This window comes from Hirundo rustica, chromosome 5, assembly GCF_015227805.2.
Source record: "Hirundo rustica isolate bHirRus1 chromosome 5, bHirRus1.pri.v3, whole genome shotgun sequence".
Classification (NCBI taxonomy): Eukaryota; Metazoa; Chordata; class Aves; order Passeriformes; family Hirundinidae; genus Hirundo; species Hirundo rustica.
In genome coordinates, this window is record NC_053454.1 from 8,859,411 (window position 1) to 8,884,022 (window position 24,612).

At 37.1% G+C, this 24,612-nt stretch overlaps 1 protein-coding gene across 9 annotated transcripts in view; it reads left to right on the forward strand.

The window, feature by feature from the left end:
* The window catches only part of RGS12 (regulator of G protein signaling 12), an 85,805-nt gene that overhangs the window by 18,657 nt on the left and 42,536 nt on the right, over window positions 1–24,612 (forward strand). For 8 of the 9 annotated variants that reach the window (XR_009207826.1, XR_009207825.1, XR_009207829.1 and 5 more), the window contains 2 exons: window positions 2,904–3,023; window positions 21,920–21,941. Coding sequence is in view for 3 of the 9 variants with exons in the window: in XM_040064150.2 (XP_039920084.1) it covers window positions 2,904–3,023; window positions 21,920–21,941 (142 nt within the window). In the remaining 6 variants the exon portion in view is untranslated. Of the gene's footprint in view, window positions 1–2,903; window positions 3,024–15,360; window positions 16,096–21,919; window positions 21,942–24,612 lie in introns of those variants that run through there. The other variant, XR_009207830.1, reaches the window with a different exon arrangement.

Consider the following 24,612-nt stretch of genomic DNA (forward strand, 5'->3'; position numbering starts at 1 on the left):
TGTCAGTAGAAAATATTTTCTTAATTGCAGTTGTTATCCAGATGGGTTGGGGAAATGGTTAGCTCAGTGCATTTTTGTATTTTGTAATCATTGCTTAAGCATTGTTTTATTCCCAGGGTCTCTTTTTTCTTAACCTGTTCTTATCTTTACTGTTCCACTCAGGGCTCAATAGTCAGTGTTGCATAACAATATCAAAACCATAAATAAAAAGTTTGATTGGATACTAATTTACTTTCTCTTTTCTAAGAGAAAATACTACACAATATAAAACTGTTTTTTGTCCGCTCTCCCTCTTGCTCTTTGTTATGCTTCTGACCATAAATAGGTAAGCAGTGTTTACTTCCAAAACGGGGCATCTGGTGATAATTAATCTTATCTAGAATCTGCTTCTCGGTGGAATCGAATTAGATTTCTCTTTGGGCAGTTGGTTCTCCTTCCTTCAATTCGTAATGTTACTGTTTCAAAAATATTTTGAGTGCATATTCTCTAGATGCTTGTCTTAATCTCCCAGAATCATTTATAGCAGTCTCTACTATTTAAATAAAGCAGTCTCTACTATTTAAATAAATGCTGGACAATTTATATTCTTTATTGGGGATGAAATAGAATGAAAAGTGCAAGTGTATTTGTTATTCTGAATAGCTATGTCTGCTACTGACAGTCTTTTTTTTTTCCTTTTACCCTTTTATTTCCATGAAAGATGAAGTTCTCTCAGGCGTGCATTTACTTGTAAGAAACACAGCAAAGATCATTAAGCATCCATGCCGTGTAACTGTTTCATTAGTTTCAAAGTACCAATTGTACTCACACTAATGATGCCATTAATTTGCTGAGTTGCTGGTAGTCTGAGAGTTTTATCACTAATTCTTGGATTAAAAATGAAAAAGTTTAAAAATCACAGCAACAGTGTGGTCATACTGGACTAGTGGTGAAATCGAGTAGATTTACACGTATATTCATGTTCTAACAGAAACATTCATACAGGATGTATGTTAATGTTTTGATCTCCTGTGCAGCAATAGCACTGAATTCAATACTGCAGAATTTAGTCAGGGGTTGAGGTGCAGGTCACTGTGTGGCACAGATTACTGCATTAGGTGTGAGCTTTGCACTCAGACAGGAAAGGCTGGTGTGGCTGTAAGGGATGAGGCTGCTGTGAACCACCTCGGCAGTACCTGCCTGGATGGACAGATGATTTTAAAAGTTGCTCAGGAAGATGCTCAAAAAGACAGGAACTGTCCTCATTCCACTGGGTGTTGCTTGTCAACATTTCTAGAGAGCAATTTTCCTCTCTTCACATTTAATTGATCATTTAGCAAAAGCCACCTTGTTTATACTGCAGTTTTAAAGTGCTCTCTTAAAACCTTGGAAGCTAATATCCAGTTACTAGGTTTCCAGGTTGCTTTGGCAGAACCTGCCCAATTGACTTCTCAGCCAATAAAACCCAAATGCTTAGTAAATTGAGAATTGGGAGGGAAAGAGATTTCATAGAAAAATGGATCACTTTTAATACTGAATGAAGTTGGACGCTCAACTGTTGAGGGGATGAACCCTGCTGCATACTTTGGATCCAGATTCCTGTTTTGTCTTGACAATTCTTTGAGCGTGTAAACAGAATCTGTTGAGAACACTGGTGATGGCCAGAGCCCAGTTGCTACAGAACAGTTTTGTCTCCGTGGGAATTAGCAAACAGGCAGACATCTCCGAGGCTGTACAGTGCTCTGCCTGCTCTTCTCTGCTTTGTATGAGTGCTTGTTGGCATGAAGCTGTGAGGATGTGAAATTTGTGGTTGTTCTTTTGATTAACTTGATGTGTATAGGCTTTGCAATGAGTGATCAAAGGGAGACAAAAATATTTCAAAACTCAGAGCACAGAAACTTGCCCAAAGGAAGAAACGAACACAGATAGAAAATTTAATAAATATTACAAATCTGCCAAATGAAGAGTTATAAAAGTACTAATAAATACATTCTTAAGCTTACTATAATGAAGAAAAATGCTCACATGAAAGAGGGGAATTTGCTCTGATTTAAAGTCTTTTATTTTCTAAAGTAAAAATGCATCAGTAGACGGGGAGGAATTTTCTCCACATTGAATGTTACAGTGAAAGGAATCCAAAATTTCAGGCACATAATCACAAGCTTTTCTAATGTAGTGAGTTTATGTACATCTGCTTAGCACCAGTCACTGACTATGTGCCTAATTTTAGGTTCAAGCTTACACTTTGCCATTTGGAATAAACTTGATATGTACATGCTGAGTAACTTAACCAGCATCTGGCGACTTTTTGGGAGAAAGAGTATGATTATGGGGACAAGAGAAAACCATTAGATTTAATTACTGCAGCACCAATTCTAATAATGGACCATCCAAGTGAGGGAGTTGCTTTCCTCAGAACAAAAGTTCCTGCAATTTTGTTCCGTGTGATTTAAAAAGTTGGACTTCGCAGTAGCAAGGCTTTAAAAAAAAGAGTAGTGAAAGTAAGATTTTTAAAAATGTGGAGAAATGTTCCAAGAGAAGCTGGGCGAGATGATTTTTAGGATGGAAATTTCCTATAGAAAACACAAATATTTTGTAGCTAAATGGTTTCCAGTTAAGACAGGAAAGACCCAGGATCATCTTGTTTTTATTACTGACATGTATCATGTGTACATTTTAGCAACCTAACTGATGACTCATGTAAATACACTAAATTAATGCTGAATGTTTAAGATATTTGACTTGAGACTGGAAAAGTCAACTTTAATGAACTTTAGTATGTGATTTTACAGGGGCATGGCAAATGACCAACTTGTTTTGAAGTTGTGGTCCTGTTAGATGTCCTCAAAATTCAGATCTCAATATGATCAGCAATGTAATAAAATTTAAAAAGTAAATTAATGTATATTTTCTGTTTTGTTTAGGGCGCAAAATTTGGACATTCAATGGGATTAAATCCAGCTCCTCCCCCACGTTCTTCTGCTCGAAGATCATTTGGAAGATCTAAACGATTTAGTATTACTCGCTCTCTGGATGACCTTGAGGTAATTAACTTTCACTTAAAATTTAGAAGTGAGTCTTACAGAACTTACAGTAGATAATGCTGATAATTGCTGAAAGAAAGTTAGTAATGTATTAGTATAATCATTTTTTGAGGGGAATACAGATTTCAGGTACCAACCTGTCTTTTTCAATATTTCTTTAATAGGTTACATTGGTGCCTGCAGTGGCCATTCTTTCTGTGGGGAGTTCTGACTTCATTTTTCCTATCACAGTTGGTCCTGTGTAAATCCAAACAATATACTTTTGCTGATCAAAATGTTCATAATATCTCAGAAATTAACGTATCATGATATATCACGATAAAAATCTAATGTTCGGAATATTCTGGTTTTTGTTCAGCAGTTGAGATAAAGGGAATTCCTAATCAACCCTGGTGATTTTGGGTGCTTTTAAGTGTAATATTACGCTGTTTTACATATGGGGTAACATCAGCTGATGTCTGGGGTCTCAGTGGCCAAACCATATTGGTTCTGGTAAAAACAAAGAAACAAAAGCCATCCTCCTGTTCTGCTGTAGGAACCACCTGTAGGAATATGGCTCCCCTGTATCTTCACTCCTAGTGTGCCTCCTCAGGAAAACCTGACCTGCAGTGATGTGAAGGTGAATGCAGAGATTCTTCCCTTACCCCTTTACCATGCTTATTTGGAGGAAATCTGGTGTCTGGGGAGAGACAAAAACCTGTGCAGGGCTCTTGGCACAGGAGCCACGGAATACATACCACACCGCCCTTCAGCACGGGAGGGAATGTGGCACACAGAGCCCTATAAATGGGAAGGAGGTGTTTAAAAAGCATTTGAGGTGGGAGAAGGAAGGGAGACACTGAGTTTTCTGCTGTGGGAAAATGTAGGAAGAACGGCATTTCACTGACTCTGAACTAAAGGAGAAGGGAGCTCACTCAGTGCAGGGGATTTTTAGGGTGCAGGATACATGGAGCAGCTCCTGGCATGATTAGGGAATGCAGGTAGGAGCTGTAATTACTTATTTATCAGACGTTTTTCTATTTTTCTGTTTTTCATAGTGGTCTATTTGCATGTTCTCTGAAGCTTTTGTGTCTCTCTTTTTTTCCTAATTATGGAAAATTCTTAATTTCATTGCACTCATAACTTCAATACAGTAACTGCATAACTTAAACCCAGCAAGAACTTCTGGATAAAGATGGTTTGGGAACCATCTAACTACATCTTTCTTAATCAGAAAATGGCGATTCTTCTAAATTGAAAATGTTTGCTGTTATGTGTATCCAGTTTTGACAGAATTCCTGGTTGCAGTAAAAGCGAATTCTCTCAGAATACCAAAGAGTCTAGTGCTAGCAGTTCACATGCAACTGGAAAAACATGGTTCTCTCCACAGTCTTACAGATTGAAATTTCAGGCAGGTTTTTTGCGCGTCTCACGTTTTGAGTGTTTTAAACATCAAAAATAAAATGTAATTTCTATTGTTGGAGCTGTTTCACATGGCGTAAATATTCATTAAAATAGGTACTTGGGACTTTCCATTAATTTCAGAGATATAATAGTTAATGGCCTAAAAAGTCCTCTTTTCCCCCTCATTACGTTTTAGTTGGTATTTGTGAGTGTATGTAAACAGGAGCACCAACAGGAGGGATTAAGAGTTGATCTGTGTCCTGATGTTCTCATTGTTACTGTTACTTTGGAAGGGAAAACTTTCATTCCAGGTCACAATATGAACTGGACAAAGGAATGGTCTGTATTCAAATCTGTATTAGGATGAATGCCCTTCCTACACGTAGCTATGTGGGTGCAGACTGTTCTCTGTTCAACTACTTCTTTTCACTTTGAAATTTTTTTTTTTTTTTTTTTTTTAATTCAGCATGCTGTGAGATTCATCTATCTATATCTTAGATATCCCGGCCACCAGGAGAAACAGCATTCCAGGGAAGAATTTCAAAAGCTTTATATGTCAAAATAAAACAGTGTTGAGGTGTTTTAATTTTGGTTCAGACTTCAACACTGCTGCTTCAGCACTTGTCCCAAGTACTCTTACACTATGTGTGTAGAACACAATGTTGTTAGTGCATGTTTAGTTTATTTCAGGCCATCTATTTAGGGTTGGTGGAAGAGGAAATAACAATAGCAGGAAATTCTTAGAGACTCCACCTTTGGAATAATGACCATGAATGCATTGTATAGGCTACTTGCTTGCTTTTGTGTTCTTTTCAGTTATCTTAGCAGAATGGATAAGGTAATAATCCAAACATGAAATTTGGGCATTATTATGCTTCTCTGAGCTTGTGGGATTGATTCCTGCTGGCATCCAAATTAATCTTCTAGACTGAGCAGTGTAAGTAGGTACCATGGAGTTTCTTTATGGGCATTTGCTGAACACTGTTCATTGCTTACAGGTCTAAAAAGGCTGTATTTGAATTTTTTTGTTGAAGTAGGAACAATGTGCAAAACATCAGCCGTCAGTGTTGCTGACTGCTGCCATAAGGTGGCGTGATTTCTTTGAAATTTGTCATTTAATTATTTTTAAAAATATATGTCCCAAGAATACAGCATATTCATGCATACTTTAATAAATAAAAACATGATTTCATGAGAAAATGTCACTTTATCTTTTAACTTGTTAGATTACATCTGGCTATATGTGCACAGACAGAATTCCTGTAAGATTAGAATTAATGGTATAGTTGCCCCTCCTTCAGTATTTTCCTCTTACCTGCAGAAGCTGTATTATACACAGAAAAAACAGACAAGTTTGTAGGCTTAATGTCTATGTGCTGTTTTTACTAATAGAAACTGTATACAAGATTATTTTAAAAATGCACGGATCAAAATGGGATGAGAATACAAAATTAATGATGCAGTTGTGCTATAATTGTGGTAGGGAAAATGTCTCACAGAACAGAAGATGCACAGTTTTATTTCTGAACTGTGGAAATTGTGCTTGTTCACAGCAGGGCTGATTGTGATTAATTATTCTTTAAATTGGAACTGAATTCAGAAAATGAGCATGTCTAGTATGGGCCTTAGTTACGTTGTTTTCACAAGAAATGTATTTGGAAAATTTTCTATATTAAATTACAAGAAATATGGTTTTATTAAGAACAGATTTATCTTTTATCTAGAAATAAATTTTCCTATGTGGATAATTTGTTGTTATGAAATAATGTCCATTAATAACCATGTTAACATTCTGTGATTTGCACCAATTTTAATTTTTAGCATGTTTTCTGGTTCATATTCTCAAGGTGTAACTTAAGCTAAAAGGACCTTATGATTATTTAATATTTGGCTTAATGACAAGGCATGATCCTGTCTTTCTTCCTGCTTTTCTTCCCTGTAGGTAAATGCCACTACTCTCATCCTCTTGCACAATTCAGTTCTGGAGAAGATGTTTATAAACACATATGTTTTATTTATAAACACATTAAAAGTGTCTCTGTGAGACTGCAGACAGCAGAACACTAGCTATGTAAAAATTTACCTTAAACACAGTAATAGTAATTCTGTTCATCACCAGTTTTGGTAACATTTTCAATTGTAGCCCATTCTACTCATCTTTTAATTTTTCTTGAAGTCTGTAAAAATGGGGGAACCTTGCCGTATTTTCTTGAAGTCAAAAAATTTAGGTTCGTCCTCACAAAGAAGAACATTCAAAACTGTTTTTACCTGAAAATCATTTTGGTACTTGTACTTTTTGCACTTCTCTGTGGTTAAAAATAGGACAGAGTGGTATAATGAGAGACATAATCTCTTAGGGAAACAAGTGTCAAATTCTTTAAGTATTGTCAAGTAATTATTTAATGCAGAGATATTTTTAAAATTAAAGATGATTTAATTCTTTTAACTAAATTTCAAGACAAAAAAAGATGGCTGTTGCAGCTTTTCTTCTTGTTCACATCCTGTTTTGAAAACCTTAAAGCTACATGTATATTATAAACAACATTTGTTGTATCAAGTTTCTAGAGTTGAGTAATGTTTTCAAAGTTGGAATGTATCATGTATTCTTTTTAAAAATTAGTGTTTTGTTAGAATGTTCCGTCTTAATTATAACCATTATTAATGTAGTATCATTAGGTGTTATTATAGATAATAATGCTTGATTTTTTTTTTTTCTGTTTTGTTAATTCTACTGAATCAACTTCTTTTTTGCATTTCATCTGCTATTTGAAAGCATACAGCGCATCTCTTTGGTATGAGGTTTTTATACTAATGGATGACATGTCTCTGCTGGATATTAGCTTTGGCATCTGTGGGTGGCAAACCCCCCAAAATGCTCATTTGACTTAATAAGAAGTTTTTAAGTGGGTACCTGTTTTTGTGTGACTTATTTAAATAATCAGACAAAGCTTACACAGGGAGATAATAGCTTATATTAGACCAACAAATATACTGGGAAAATCAGACAGGAAGATCTAAACATGCCCCAAACTTTTTCCACCCTCTCATATGAACTAATAAAAAGTATTAACTCTCCCTGCAGAGGTTGTTTTATTGATGTTCTTAGATCATCACCATGGCCACGATACCACCACTATGGTGAATATAAGTACATGATTTAAATCAAGAGGTAGTTTATTTATCTCTTTGAAGAAGGAAACATCATGCTAGTATTGTACATTTTATTTTTCTCCAAAGATTGTGCTCTAGCATTTTACAGTTAGGTTTTTGCTGATATTTTATACTAAACCATAATTTAAAAAAGATTTTTACTGTTCTTAAGTTTACGTTGATAGACTTTTTCAAGGAAAGTTCTTGTGTTCCTCGCACTCTTTTTTGTAAAGTATCTGACAAAGGTGGGTTGGCCAACAAATCAATAGAGTTCTGTGCAACCTCGTTATTGTGAATTTGAGGTACTTATTTCTACATGTAATCCAGAATGGTAAACTGTGCTTTTTTTTCCCCAGACACTGAAAATAATGGGATTTATTTTCTGTTACTGCAGTTGGTAAAATGACCGTCCTTCAGTAATGTCACTGTTTAGTGTTTTCTCCTACTTTTGGGTTATTTTCTTCAGATTCTGGAGAAATTTGCCATGTAAATTTGTATGTAAAAAGCAGAGTAGTCAGAGAATGTGCTGAGAGCTGGACCTCATCTCTGCTTTTTTTGTGAGGTGCATATGGGCAGTGCTCAGCACAGCAGTGCTCACCCCATGCAGTGGTGCTTGAGAAGAAACCAGCAGTGTTGCCTAGGAGGGGTTCCTTTGGGAATTAGGTCCCCCTGTGTGCAAAGGCAGTTAGAGAATTTTCTGTATAGGGAAATTTCTTCTTGAGGAGGTATTCCGTAGGTTGTCTGACCCTGCCACTCAAGTGCTATCTGAGCCTTTACTGCCTCCAGGCTTGGCTCTCCGACACAAACCCATTTCTGCCACAAAACCAGAGACACAATATGTGTTTTCAGGGACTAGAGCTAAACTTGTATTTTGTATAAATTAATTTTCTTGTAGTACTGCCATTCTTAAGATGTGTGATTAAAGGGACACAGGTGGATTCACAGGCTGTAAATGCCTCTGCAGTTTGAGGATCTACAAGGATCAGACAGGGTGAGCAGTTTAAGTAACCACCTGAAGCTACAGAGGGGTTGCATTCCTTAGTTCAGCAATGTAAGATGCTGGGCTTTGGCATTGGCTCTGTTATTTTGGTTCTGGTTTCCTTGAGTAGTGACAGAACTGTCAATGCTCACACAAATGGAGCTCTTGTTAGGTTGGCAAGCTCTCAGGGGCATCTTTCTCCCTAACCCAGCATTCTTCAAAAATTGGGCTTACTTTCTTTGAACTGAAGCTGTTCCCTCTTCTGGGTCTAAGGCATGTGACATTAAGGCAGAATAATGCTGCTGTTTACTGCACTGATTCTGAAATGCAGAACTATTTGCTGCTTAAGGCTGACCCTTGCTGCTGTTTCTTATATTGCATTTGTTGATTCAGGGGCCTCTTTTAAGGCTCCTCCCAAGAAGGTGGGCAGTGAGGTCAAGTTACTCCTGGTAATAAGGACGAGAGCAGTCTCTGGAGATGAGAGCAGGCTGCTGGTGTATGACTAAATGACTGGGCAACAAAATGGCAGATGAAAATGTATGCAGATAAATGTAAAGTAATACAAATGAGGCAAAACAGCTCTAGCTTCATATAACAAATGATATATGTGTTTCTCAGCAGACTGTTTCTTCTCAGAAGTGAGGTCTTTGAGTAATAAAGGGAGAGTTGCATGTAAACAACAGCTCAGTACAGTAGCAATGAAGCAAAATCCTGTGTTACAGATTATTACAGCAGGAATAGATGATTCCATTGCATACAACTGTGGTTTGTTTTTCCGTACCTGGTCTCTTTATTTTAAAATGTTCTGATATATTAGAAGAAGAAAAGATTTAGAAAGGTGTAAGAAAGAGTGGAAAATCATGGGTGGCATAAGAAAGGTACTTGGGATTGATTGCTCACTCTCTCCCTTTGGACAAGAAGTTGACACCATTAATTAAAGATAGCTGGAGCCAGGAGCAAAACAAACACGAGAACATGATTGTTCATGTGGGAGGTGGCTCGGCCTGTGGGATGCCTCACCACTGAGCGCTGTGGATGCAAGAAATTTGCATGTCCTGGAGGGAAAGTGGACAAGTATTTGGAATAGAGAGCCACTGGGGATTATCAAGGAGACAAGCCACACCAGGTTCAGGAAATCTCTTGAACTAAAAATACCTGGAGTCTGGGAGAATGTAGTCAGGGAAATGTCTGATCTGCCGCCCTTTGCTGCTCATTGGTAGACTTCCATGTTTGGCCACTACTGGAAACGCAATACCGATAAACCCATGTTCTGAACTGATCGTGTGCAGAGCCGGGAGGGGGGACAGTGCTTTTCCCTGGCTGTGGGACTGTGGGTGTCCTCTTGGCACAGGAAGCTGTGCTGCCTTTCCCTGGATGTGAGGCTGTTGTGAAGGGCTGGCTGTAGCATCTGCTGGCGCTGGGCGCCTGCCCTGGGCACTGGGAGCATTCCCTGTTGGTGGGAGATGGCTCTGGCCACTGCTCTGCTGAGAGCTGCTGCTGCTGCTGAGATTGTCCAGGCAGCTCCTGGGCTGAGTGGGGATGAGGAACTGCCTGACTGGTTTGGTGTCTCTCTGTCCCTGCCCTCCCTCGCTGCTCCTCCTGTCACCTGGTATGTCTTTTTTGTCGCGTCACGTGACAAAATAATAACTAAGGAGGGATTTTTTTGCTCTATGGTGAGCCCTGGTTGGTGTTAGGGAGTGAATAAAGGCTTTATTGAATGAACTGGATTGGTATTTCTAGAGTGTAATCACAGAATATATACAGCACAAATTTATAGCCTCTGCAAAGTGTTTCTGATTCTCATGCTTAAACTGCTGGGATTTTGGGTAGGACTTTTACTGCCTAATTTTCCCTGTCCTCATGCATTTATCTGTCCAGTGAAACTTTAGAAAGAAAAACGAGTCAGCTAGAACTTTTACTGTATACTATTGACTTATTACAGTTTTTTATTCACTATTAAATCATTAAACCACTTAACTAGTACTTCTAAAACTTAAAAAATATGGTAAAAAGCCCATCCGCAACTTCTCTATGGACAAAAGAACTGCTGAAGGATGATAGTTATTTTTGGATTATTTTTGGGCAGAAAGTGCATGTGTTTTTTTTCTGAAGATGCACAGATATTGTGGGTCTGTCTGGAGAGTAGGTGTGGTATTGAAAATTACGAGAGTACTGTTTCGCTTGGAACATGATCCGCGTAAATGCCAGTGCTCTGCTTACTCACAAGAACATGGAGAGTTTTGCTAGGATGAGGTAGGTTGCACAATATGCATACGTGATTGTAATCGCACCGAGGCACGTCCGCACATGCCAGAAACTGCAAGAAATTTGCTGTCTTCCGTGTTTTAACAGTATTTTTTAAAACATATTGTTAGATTATGTTTTAATTATTTTTAGTAGGGCTTGGTGACTTGGTTCATTCAGGTAATACGCTCATCAAAGGGGAATGTATTAAAAAAGGGATTACTTTGGACGAGAAAGCGCTGTTGACTCAATGCTTAAACAAGTTCGGACAAACCTTTACGACAGAGTCCTGTAGGCCCTCGCTGAATGTATTTTACATGAGCAGATTCCTCAGCAGGGCTGTTGTCTTTAGAGGAGCTTTATTGTTAGGCAGGACCTGCCTAAGCACCATTTTGAAAGCTGCCTGTTCCTTTTGATGGGAAGATACAGAACCAGTACTGAGGGCGGGGAATGTGCTGGGGAGGGAGGAGAATGGGAGAGGTGTTGATAGGGCAACAGACAGAGAAGCCTCATTTTTTTACTGGACTCTGGAAGAAGTAAAGATGTGTACAGAAAGAGCGTAATAATAAAGTTGAAGGACTGTTTCTTAACAATGAGATACTAAACCATTTATACATGGAGAAAACTTTTACTGATAGTCAAGTGTCTGTAAGTATAAAGTTTTGTTTGTCTAAAGCGAGCAGAAAACAGGAATATGATTTAATGAGTGGTCTTCTGAGCTAAGAAATCTTGCAGTGAAATGTGCTAAATTATGCTACTAAGGATTCAATGAGGTTTTAAAGAGACAAAGTTCGTAAGTATAAGTATCTAAGTTGACTTTCTATATAAGCTCTTTGATAAAAATAAGAATACACCATTTTTATAGCCATGTTTAAAATTCTTTTGCAGCATTTTATTGATTTTAAAATGAGTGTGGTAGATACACAGGTATTTCTCTAAGTTTTTTATGAACTTTGCAGTTAATTTTTATTATACTTGCTCATGTTTCCGTAAAGCAAAAATGTTGTTACAGTTATGTTACCTTTTAATTGTTACAGTGTTTTTTTAAAAGTTGTGCAGTTAAAGAGATTTTTCTTCTTCTAGCTGGAATTCTAGCCAATAAAATAGAATCCAGATGGTGTGAGTTATTAAAATAACTGAAAATAAATGAAAGGTATTTATAAAATACAAAATTTCTGAGGTGTAGAGAACTTAGATCCATTTTGGCTTCTTCTTGCTCAGAAAACACTTATTTTGCAAGTAAGCATCCTAGCTGTATTATCGATTTTTGACATTATAGTCTTATTTTTTTCTATCTATGTATCTCTGAAAAAAATTGTCTTAAATGCTAGAAGTATGGCAGCAAAATTTTCATATTTTAAAATCAGGAGGGAAATAAATAATTGCAAAGCATGGAAAGATATGATATGTATTATTTACTTAAAATAGAATAGTTTTCATGCTCACTTTTACATTGATTTCCTCAAAATCTATTAATTTTTAGGGGCTACATCAGTAGTAGGAAATTCACTGGTGACTAAATGTGTTTCAGTGATCTGTTACTTAATCATATCCTCTTTAATATACAGTTTAATTTTATTTTACTGTTGGACTGCAAGTCACCTTCTGTCTGGATGTGCAAGTTATGCTGTTTCTGGGTGTTTTTATTAGTGGAGAGAATTCAGTTGTTTTGAAATGCTGATCAACAGAAGGGGAACATAAATCCAGGAATTGTTCACAAATAGTTTTGCAAAAGTATTATTTTTTTATATTTTCATTTTGCAGTCCTGTGGAATTATTTTTCAAACTTTACCAAATGGATGGTAGAACCAGCTATATATATATTTTTTTTAGCATGGATTTGTGGATGGCAAACCTTGCAGTTAGCGCTAGAAAGCGTGCACAGGAGTCTGGGCAGTGTCGCAGACAGCAGAGGGCACTCGGAACAGTCGTTTGCCTCGTTCACTTCGCTTCACGGGATTTACTGTAGGGGAAGTGTCAGTGTCTGACAAGGCAGCTTGTACTTCAGTTATTTATACACCAGCAAGTTCCAGCTAGTTTGGCTTCAAAATATTCTTGTTAATATTGCACTGGAATAGGAAGGACTCTTATTTCAAAATTCGTAGAGGGAATCCACAGTATTGTAAATGGGAGAATCTTTCCTCTTCTCATCAGTAGCACATATGGGGTCTGTTTGTTGTTGTGTAGCTGACAAAGCATTGACAAAGATATATTTAGACAGATTACAGAGAATTGGAGAATTAGGGGAAAAGGGGAAAAATATTATATTTTATGGCAGAGTTTTCTTAATTTATGTGTAGGCTTTTTGATGCTCCAGGTTTTTATTTCAGTAACTGGCCAGTGAGCTAAATCATATTCTTAATATGTGGCTGCCATGCAAGTAGTTGTTACTTTTATATGATGTAAAAAATCAATATGTAATGAGATATAAGATTTTTGGTGGTGCGTTCTGCCGACATCTCATTTAGTTTAGGACTCTGTGTGACGAGGAGCTGGTCCAGGGGATTGCCTCTTTCTGGTTGCCTGGTGGTTTTTGTGTGTGTTTTCTTCTTTAGGAGTGAGGGATATAATAAATCCTATTAATCTTTTGACAAGTTAAAACTTACCCAGGCTCCCTGTCATTCCATCTTTCTCTTCAGCTTTTTCTGCTCTGAAAACAAATGTACAAAAGCAAATATGAGCAGGAAATGGAGGGGGGGGTAGGAGAGAAAAACAGATCAACCTTATCTGGGGTCACTACCCCTTCCCACAGTTTAGCTCCTAAGCAGATGGATGTGGGTTTACAAATGTCATCTTTGGTGTATCTGAATAAGGCTTTTAAAGCTGTTGTACCATATTTTAACTTTCCATTAATAGCTTTGCAAATTAGCATTCCTTCTGCTTTTGACCTTTGACCTCTGAGTTGCCTGCCTGATTTCCAAATATGCTACACAAAATCACAAGGTTTTATATCTGTAGCTGCTGAAATAAGCTGTGAAAATGTAGAGGGATATGAATTTTTTAAAGGGCTTTCAGTGCCACATGACACTTCCTAGCCACGATCATTAACTGCTGCTGCCTGATTGCTAGGGCTTATTTTCCTGTGTTCGTAGAGTTGCTGTATGGAAAAACCATGGACGTGTTCAGTGAAACAAAATCAACAATTCTTAATGTCTGTTTAAATGAGGGGATTATTTGGTTTACCATGCCGAGTGTGAGTGCCTAGAATGCGTAAAACATTGCCCACCCACAGTGTTCCCAACAACATTCACTGCAGTTGCTCCAGCGAGCTGCTGGTCTTGCAGCTACACCCCACTGGTGCATGTGGGGTTATTTTTCTCTTATTCTTTCTTATGGGTAACATCCTCACCTGTCAAAATTTTGGTCTTTCTAGGGTGATTCTAGAGGATTTAGGCTGGGTGTTAAGCGCAAGTGCTATTGATAAAAGTCCTGTTTTCTGTTACCCCAAAGGGGTGTTCACAGGAAAGTTCTTCAAGCATTTCCATTTGTGATTTTTACTCATCCATTGTAAGGATTATTATGCATCTGATTGTTTGTAATGGTGTTGCTATTTGGCTAAAGTATTGACAGTGAAAATAGATTCTGCATCCCACTTGGTTTAGTGTCAAACAAAATGCAATATTTAAACAGCTCTGGCAATTTTTCTTTACAAAGTTGCACATTTTGAGTACTTATTCACACGCAGTAAAACTGTTCTTCTGTGCAAGTACCACAGGGTACTTGCTTCTGAAACCCTAGAATAATGGAGGGTATAATTTGTAATTTTTAAAACACATTTCTTCTTGTCTACCCACCCATTTGTTTCCATTGCATTTTGTCATGGTATTAAATGCTTGTAGGAACATTCAAAACTGCAGTGGTGTGCCTATTCAAACAAGTAATCAGTCAAAAAATTAATTATCCATCACAGCATTTGACTTATGCCTCTAAAATTCTAGTTAGAGCAGGCTTCATCTGCAAGTGAATTAGATTTCTTCCCTGATCACTCTAAATTAAATTGAGAAGAGGACTTTTTCTGTTAACCAAATCTCTTCATCCTAAATGCAAAATGGGAAGATGTGCAGGCTTTTTTACATACTGGCTGTAGCAAGTCAGTCTCACCATGAAATGTTGGGTAAAGGCTCTTCTCTTTCCTCATTTTCTCTCTTTATAAGTTCCAAGTAGCATTTGCCTTCTTCACAGGGCTGTTTGTATTTTAGGGGCTCAACGTAGGAACTGTATGGATGTGAGGGGTTCCACAGGCTGCTCTGAGCAAGGGAGAAAGTTCCTCTTTCCTAAATGTCTACTAGCACGTCCACCTAGGGCTTAAGGACATCCCACTCACATAAAAATGCCCAATAATCACTCCCGGATTGCAATTCTGGTGTTTATTTTTAGCAGAAAATTGTGTTCTGATAGCTTTAAAAATAACAGTGGTGAATGATTTAGGTACTGTCACGGTTGTGGACAGCAGTAAACTTCCTGAAATGCTGTACTTTCCATATAGAGTCTCTTGAAGACACCGCTGTCACAGGCAAGTGAATTGCACTTCCCTCTTTCATTACAAGGAGCCGATTTTGCTCTCTGTTCCTGAGGCTCTGTGCACAGAACTCTCCTGACATCAGCTGAGCACAGGTTCAGGTCGTGAGGGGAGGATGGGCAGAACAGCAGTTGGTTTCTGAAAGAAGAATTTTGTCTTTAGTGACAAAGAGGCTGCTCCCAGGTTTAATGAAATGCGCCAAGTCTCCTTGCATTGTGGATTTTTATGTGCAGTTTATAGCGTCAACCACTGAAAAGTTAAGCAGAATGGACTATTTGAGGTCTTGTTTTGTTCTGGCTTGCGTTATGTAAACCTCTGAAAATAGTGATTTACTATGTAAATGTTTCTCTAACTAATGTTAGGGTGATTAACTAGTGTTTTTTTGGAAACTCTCTTGGAAATCTGTTTTATTGAATACAGGACTGCCGTACGGTTCGGCGTCATTTTATTTTCCTGATTCGTTATAGGAAATGTTCTCAAATACAATCAGCATGATTTATATAAAATGATCGAGCTTTTCTGGTGAGAGATAATTGAGATCTAATCTGAATCCCTGACGAACCACAGCTTCTTGCATTGGCCTGTTGCTATTGGTAACATCAAGGGAGTAAAATAGAACTTCATACGAAATGCCTTTAAACTTTACTGGCATGTACAGGCATGGAACAGCGTTGAATTTTTTAGTTTAATCTTTGAGAAGCCGACGTGTTAAGGAAATGCTTTTTCCATATTAAGTGAAGATGAATTTAGGAAGAGTACTGCTAGGAAAAATAACTGCTGTTTCTTACGAGGAGCGGGTAAGTGATATGAATTATATTTAGCTAAAGCAAGGCATTGTTGCAGTGAGAAATTAGAATAGGCTATTGTTATTGGCAAGAAATTAGAGAAGAATGGCATCAGCTTCAGAATGCTTTTAGCTTAGCTTTTAAGCTTTTTTACTTTAGAGTATTTGAGTTAAAATTCCTTTGTAAATGCAAACATTGGGTTTTATTCAGAGAAAAGTAATATTGTTATACCAACTAGCACTGAGATTTTGATATGTATTTATGAACTATGCCCAATATGCATAAAGCTAAAAAACCCAGTATGTTTATAATGTGTGCCCATTATTTAATTATGTGCAATGTATTTTACATATGCTTTCTGTACCATTATATCAATATTATATCTTTAGGTAAGACTGTGTATGTTTTGTATATGTCTTTATAAAAATAATTTTAGGGATGGATTTGGCACTTAAGGCACTGTGTTTGTATGTGATGGGATTGGTTTTGTTTGGGGTAAAAAGTTGAACATTTATTTCTTAAAGGAATTCCAAATGTCACATCATTTATTCTTCATATGTTGTTTCTATAGATTCAAATATTTGACAAAATTATACTGAACGTATTCAGTAAAGTTATTGTACAGTAGTTGTACAGTATATTTTTCTTCAGAACTTTTACATATAGAATACTTCTGTGTTAACTGTTATGAATGCAATTTGGTGGTAGAGAATTGAAAAGTGAAATTGTGTAATAGTCCTCCTTTAAGTGGCATTCTGAAGGGGCACTCTTCTCATAGAATTCTAAATCGTGAAATAATTGCAATAATATTTTGAAATGGGAATAAAAAGCCTGTGGTGTTACGCTACTTTTTAGGTGATAAGTATATTTAGATTATTTATTAGGAGGAAAAACTAGCAATAACTGATGGCTTTATATGTGGCTTTATTTTTTATTTAAAATATTAGGACTGTATATGCCATATTTTGAGGCATGATCTCCCTCCCCTCCCAGAGACCACTGGAGTTCATGGCATGAGCTATGTTGATGCTGTAATATATTTAAAAATACATATGTATCATGTAAATCCTGGAGTAATGTGACTGAAGACTTTGGGATCTGCTCATAATTCATACCCTGGCAAAAGGAGAAGTTGCTTCAGGTGATTTAAGGAGTAGTTTGAACAAAGCTAGATGCAAGCAGACGGTCAACTGAGTGACAGGCTTTCCCTGAGAAAAGCAACAAGAATGTTTGGAAGTTGGCTCTTTGTATTCAGCCTGTAAATCTTCAGAACCCAACAGATTTCCTAGTGCTGTCCTCTATACTGAAACCATATGAGAAAATTAGTTTAGAAGGTTGGTGGAGCAAGGTGTGCTATTCTAACCTGGGAGGCTTATTTACAGGGACTTCATAAAATGATGTAAAGTGATGTTGTACTGGGTAAGCAACAGATTCTGGCAGCACTCAGAGAATTCTTTGGATGCAGCAAGAAGTCGGTGCCTGTATTGCAAGAAAGTGTGCTTTGGAAAGGCGACAGAGAGGTCATTTTTAATCCCTTTTACTCTGGATCTTTCTGGATGCCCAGGAAAAGAATAGTTCTGCTAGATTTCTGTTTAGTCTGTGATTCTATCATTGTTAGAATAGGAGAGAGAAATACATCTTCGCTCTCCTTACGGATTTCACCCGCTGTGTCTCAGGAGGAGTGGGAAACAGAGATGTCTTTTTTGACTCAGGAAGGCACTCACCCCCATTGTAATGGCACAGATGATTTCATGTTGCTCCATTTTATTTCTAAGGCCTGGCATTTCCCAGTGTGTGTCACCCCTGCCAGTATCCCCCTCTTTCCCTTTGTTCTACTCCAGTATTTGAGCATGATTTTGACTTGAGTGACAAATCCTGAGGTGGAGAAAAAGGACATTTTTGTATTGTGTTACCTGTGTAGTTTTACACATGGATTTATTTGCTCAATATAATGTCTGGGCTATAGATGGGGTAATTTTTGGTTTTCTGCATGATTTTATGGCAGAATTGGACAGTACCTAGTCTCTTCTCTGGGACCTGATCCATGTGAAATGGAACATGTAAGATGGAGCTAAGTGGATGAGAGTTTCTGTCATTGAAAGACGTCATCAGACAAGCAGAGGTGCACACATCTAGCAGGTTATAAGCCATGAAAGCTAAAAGACCTGTTCCAACCTTATGAACTTCCAGCCTTATGAATTATTCTCCTTTATGCCCTCTCTCCCTTTGTACCTTGTTGCTGGTACAAGGTACTCTGTTGTCTACTTCTGTTCTGGAAAAAAAGTTAGGTACTCACAAAGCAGTTTCCTCCCTGATAATTATTGTAAGCTTAAACTATTTTAGATTTGTTGCTAGCAGATCCTGAGCACAACATCAAAAGCTCACGGGCTCTTCTGGTTTTTCCACCTAGCCAAGAAAGATGATGCAAAGGGAAGTTTAATATCTTTTCTCTTATTCAGAACTTCATGCTATCAAATATGTGCTGAAGCATTTGCCAGTTTACAGATACCTAGAGCATCTTTTATGCTGTATGGTAACTGGGAAGCCACTCTTCAGCTTGCTGGCCCTGGCACTGAGCTTCTTCTCAAACCACAGATACCAAGATCCTGCCCTGAAGTCCCCAGAGCAGAGTTGCATCTCCCAACTTGGTGAGGTGTGTGTGAGTGTCTGTGTAACTCAGCTGCTAATCCAGCTTGATGAGCAGAGTTCCCATGAAGAGATATACTGGAAGGCATTTTAGCTTTTCTAAATCAGATTTATTTTTTCAATTTTGGTAATTTGTTACCATCAGACTTCTGGCATATACCATGGGCTTTTTCCTAAGCCAGTTTGATAACTGGGCTAATTTGAAGAACCAATTTCAGTTCTTATCTGGTTGTGAAAGATTTGATGGTTTCATACAATTAGATTTTATCTCTGGATGATAGCTCATATGTATATTCACAACATATATGTTCCGTCATTTGGAATTAAACACTTCAGTACTTTTAAAAAAATCTTCACATTAGCCCTAACTGGCACAGAGTCATGCCCTGTCCTTCCTCCTCTTTCACAAATGGTTACCTACAGGGGTTGTTTGATTTTATAGTTTCCTGATACATACGGTTTTCAATAGGTGGTTCTTAATATGTGTGTAGTGTTAAATTTCATCAAATAATCGAACCTTTTATGTGTAGTAGATCAAATTTTGTCCTGAAGAGCCTCCAGTGGTGGGAAACATGAGTGCTGAAGAGTGAAAAACAGCCCCCAACATAAAGTGTATTTTTGAAATGAGATCATCATACTATTTAAAAAAAATCTGGTTTTGCAACTTATACCTTTCAAAGACAAATCTAGACAAGTTTCAGCTGAACAGTTTAGAAGAGAAACTTCTTTGTCTGCGTGTGGACTGCATGCAATTTCTGACAGGTTTATACTGAGATTTCTAGGTACTCACAAACATAGTTTGAACATATTACTGTGAATTCTTACACAGTAATTACAAGCTTTAGTTACTAGGTTTTATTGAATTAGGTGGATTTAGTTACACACCTGAATTGAAAGAAATGTTCTTAAAAATAGATTTTATTCTTTGATCTATAGAAATATTTAGTGATTCTGTAATGTAAAATATATTCCTCCTATAGGTGCTTTTCTAAAATGTTCTGCCATAAAAATTACAAAGGCTTTGCTTGGAGAGTTTTTAAGATGCTGATACATTTAACGTAGCATGCAGTAGATAAAGCATTTAAAATAAACACTGAAAACCAACTCAGGGTGTGTAGAAAGTTCACCGCATTAACTTATGCAAAGTGGATTGAGATAAAACTCTCAGCGTCCATTAATGATTGAGCTTTTCTATGAAATTGCACCATTTTCCCTGTAAAATTGTATTTTATAATTGTTAACTTCCCAGTTTTTGACAGAGGTAGTGTGAATATTCCTTCTGCTGTCATGAAAATCCTATTAATTTTGCTTCATACCTTTCAAAACCATGAAGAATTGTACTTGGTGTTTGAATCTAGGTTAATGAAAGCTGACAAATTAAATGACCATTCTTAAAATATAGATATTTTGAAAGTACTTTGTTTTTTTTTTTCTGTCTAATGTGTAAACTGATACTATTACTTTGAGTCATCCTTTTCTTTGTTCTTTGAGAAATGACATTGAAGTTGTTTATTCATTAACTGTACTGTACAGTGATATGCCTTAGAAATTAGAAGCAATCGCATTTATAAAGCAGATTTCAGTAATACAAATTAAATTTTCTAAATTACAAACATAAGTTATGGCTTCTGAATGCATAACACGATCACTAGGCTTACATGCAAAATAGAAGTAGAAAAGATGTCCTAAGTCCCACTGAAGGATTGTAACAGTATGTTTTTGATACCTGAAACAGAACTATTAAAGGGATATACTTTTTGTTATATTATTATGCTTCACAGATCCAGAAGCATTTATGTACTTAAGCAAGAAGTGTCACCATTTTTTCATTTTTTCAGTCTTTTTTCTTGAGAGGTGTATTTGTGTTTATCTGAACCAGCACCGGGGGAATGATGTCCATAGAGGTTAGTTTAGACTTTGAAAGTCCCAGAACACTTGTGCCCAAGACTAGATCAGATCAGCTCCTGGTGATGGGAATGGTGAGACCACAGCGCTTTGTAGCAAGTTCTTCAGAGTGTTAACAGTGTGAGAGCCTGCAGTGAAAGAGAGAAAGGAGAAGGTATTTCGAAAGGTTTTTCTGGATTTTGAAGAGGTGTGGGAATTTTTTGTTGCCAATGCTGAAAAATACAAACTAGAGGTAGCTGCTAGCTTGCATTGTGTATATATTTGTGCTTTTCTTCTTCTGTGTGTTTCTCTCCTTGAAGAAGTTGTGGATACTGGAGGGCATTCTTTCCTAGTTTTTTAACGAGCAGTACAAATGAAGAGAGTATTTTTTAGCTATTTAGAAAGTTTCCTAAAGGTTCAAAGGTGCTTCCAATGGCCAAGAAAAGATTGGCAATCTAAAATAAAAATACTTTCCATTAGCCATTGAAAAATCAATGCAAACTTCAATCTAAATATCGCTTGTCCTCCAGACTTTGCTCAGCTGAGTGTCAAGGTTCAAGCACTGGAGTACCTATTTGGGAAATGGTCAGTACTTGCGTTTAATGAGGTGTTAGATGCCTTGAGGTCATTTATGATCAAAGTTGAGAAGTTTAAGGTAGATAAGCACATAAACCTCAACATTTCACTAATTGTCCTTGAAAATCTGATGTACAATATAGGTAGAGGTGGTGAGGAGTTCCTGCTTATTAGAAGTTGAGTTCTTGCTTATTGCAAGCACTCTGAACATCCTTTTGTTTCCGTGACAGTGAGAAGTGACAGAGAAAGTTTTTAGAGTCACCTGACTGACAAAACACTGAATTTTCATTTTAATGCCACATATCTCCAAATACTACAGCAAATTGAAGTGCATGAGGTATTGTTTTAACTCATATTGTTTCTTTGCAGGTCAGCTTTAGGTATGTACCTTGTCACAAGTACCAACTGATTGTCTCTGCCCACCTAAGAAGGACTTTCAGGAGCAGTGTAGTTACCATGGCAGGAAATGCTTCTTCCAGTAAATATTAGTGGGATCGAATCCCTGGACAGTAGTGGTTGAAAGGCCTAGGCTGAATTTCATGCTGGAGAGAGAACAACTGTGAGAAATAACAGCTGGCTTCTTTAGATTTTCCTCTCTAATATTGTCTGTTATTAATAAGACAATAAAAGTAGCTAACACTGCAAATACTAAGTGAAGCTCAAAGATTTCTGATACTTGCCATGAAACTTCAGTAACCCTTCTTCTTTTCTTTTCTCTTTTTTATTGCAGTCAGCAACTGTTTCTGATGGAGGTAAGCTGAAGCTTGTTTTTACTTTTACAATGAAAAATAATCAGTTTTCCACATTAAGCAACATAATATGTGGTAAATTATGTGATATATGACAAGATGTAAGTCCAAGGTGGGGCAGAACTCTGTGGCTGCTTTGGGAACTGTGCCAGTGAAAATATTGCAGGATTGTGTTGACATCCTTTCACTGGTTTATTTGCATAATATATTTTTTTATGGTATAAGGAGGCTTCTTCATTCATAATCATAGAGGCAGAGCTGGTAGACTTCTGTGTAATTGGATGGTAGATAAAATCTCATTCTCTGTTTTCTTGCCCTTTACATACCTCGTTTGCTTTTAAAGAGATGCTCTAGCTTCTGAGTTGTAAGCTGTGTTGGTACGTTTGTTGAGATTGAACTTTCTTAAGCGTGATCCTTTTTGAGAAGGGGGTGAGTAATTTGATATTTCTAAAATCTCAGCATGGAGCTTTTGCACTTCTGGAGTACTTCTAAGTAAACTCCTCTTTACTGCACATAAGCTGGTTTGTTTTGATTTTGCCATGCCTTTAATGTTTTAAAGGATGTCCACTCTTTGTTAAACGTTAGAAGACAATTTCTCTGAAGCTTTGAAGTTAATTGAAACAGTTTAAAAAGGCTTCCTTAATGGAATAAAGAAATTTGTACAGTGTAGGGTATACAGGAGATGGGTTTTCTCCTTGTCTTCTCTGGCAGGAGTTGGTTCACTTGATCCTGCAGAGAAACTCACATATTTTTGCATTTGCTGTTTTTTGACAACCTTACAAGACAAATTTATTAAATAGAAAGGGCAAAAGGGAACGAGCTGTGTTGCCACAATCAGTGCAGTGAAATTTGAAAATATATTTGGAATGGTAAGGATATTTTTTTTATATTAGATGCAAGTGTAAATAAAAATTAATAATGCTATTTACCAAACTTCTTCATATCCTAATATCTGATTCCTTGCAAGGCTAAAACTGCACTTGAGGAAAACATTACTGTTTTGGTCCTTTTGCTGGAGCCATTTTCTAGTGGCTGACTTTGTCAGGTATTTCCAATATTTCCAGGTATTTCCAGTCTAATGCCATATTGTATTTCTGTCTGGATGACAAGGTAGACTCTGTGTTGTATCTGTCTTGTCTGCAAAGTGCCAACACAACAAACCAGAAAATAATAGTGTTTATTCTGCTTTCTATTTCTAAAATGTAGCCTGTGTTTTTTCTGGGAAAAATACGGTTTTTTGTCCCTCCACATGTTACCTGCTTGGTATAAAAATCAAAGCAGACAGTAGATTTTCTGACTGTGTATGTAGTTGTTGAGAACCAAAATTTGATTCATCTTTTTTTAGGTAAAACACAATGTACTTGTGTCTTGTGTCCACGAGGATTCTTGTTCTGTGTTAATGAGAGTTATTTTGTTGCCTATCCAGACTTGGAAATCCCTGTGATAGTACTCATACAATAATAATTGCAAGACTTCTTTTATCCTTCCTGCTGAAAATTTATTTTAAAAATTCCACTTATTTTCAGTTCTTCCAATATGGCTTGTGTCTTATTCCAAATCTGTAGGTAACTGTTTTTACAATTACTTCTATACAATCTTTTGAACTCATGAGATCTAAGGGCTATGTAAGGTCACAGAGGCGAAAGACCAGCCAAGAGGTTATGTGCAATTTTCTGCTGCGTTGTATTCCCTGTTTTTTTAGCTAGTTCAGAATTTAACATGAACTCTCTCTTCATAGTTAAATACTACTTAAGAAGGGGTATAATTTGTGTAAAAAGTGGTAGTTGAACTATATTGAATAATATTGAATCAATGCTTAAATACCCAGATAGTGGGTTGGAAAAATAGGAGCTAGAGAGACTGTAACTAGAAAAAGTGAAATTAAATAAATTCCTAATTCATTCCAAGCTGCATTGAGTAAAAAGTTCTGATTCATATGTGAATTACATTTTCTAGCATTTACTTTCATTGAGTATGGCACAGCACTGAAATTTCTTGTTTTCCTTAATCTCACTAATACTCAAATATATCTACAGACTTAGACATCTTAGGGTATGTCTAGTTTAGAGCAATTTTCACCAGTGTAACCATTAGTACAGCACTACATACTTCCCTTCCTAGACTAAATCTTTATCATCACAGAATCACAGAATGATTTGGGTTGGAAGGGACTGTGGGGGTGAACTTGTTCCACCCTCCCTGCCATCCAACCTGGCCTTGACACTCCCAGGGATGGGACACCTACAGTTCCTCTGGGCAACCTGTTCCAGTGTTATCATCACTGTCAGAGTGAAAAATTTCTTATATCTAATCTAAATCCACCCTCCTTCAGTTTGAACCCATTACTTTTTGTCTGCTCTTGTTAGAAGTCTCTCTCCAGCTCTCTTGTAGCCCCCTTTAGGTACTGGAAGGTGCTCTAAGGTCTCTCTAGGACCTTCTCTTCTGCTTGGTATTATTAATTAATATTAGTGTTTGTACATATAACTAGATACTATAAATACTGTTGGTAAGCTTTAGTTTGGGTAGAAAATTTGTGTGTAAAAAGCAATTATGTGTTTATGTACATCTCTTCAGTATGGTGGGAGGCACAACAGTTCTTTGTACATTTTCTTTCCAAAGTCAATGAAGATTTATGTCATATGGCTTTCATTATGTTACAGCCCAGCCCTGGAAA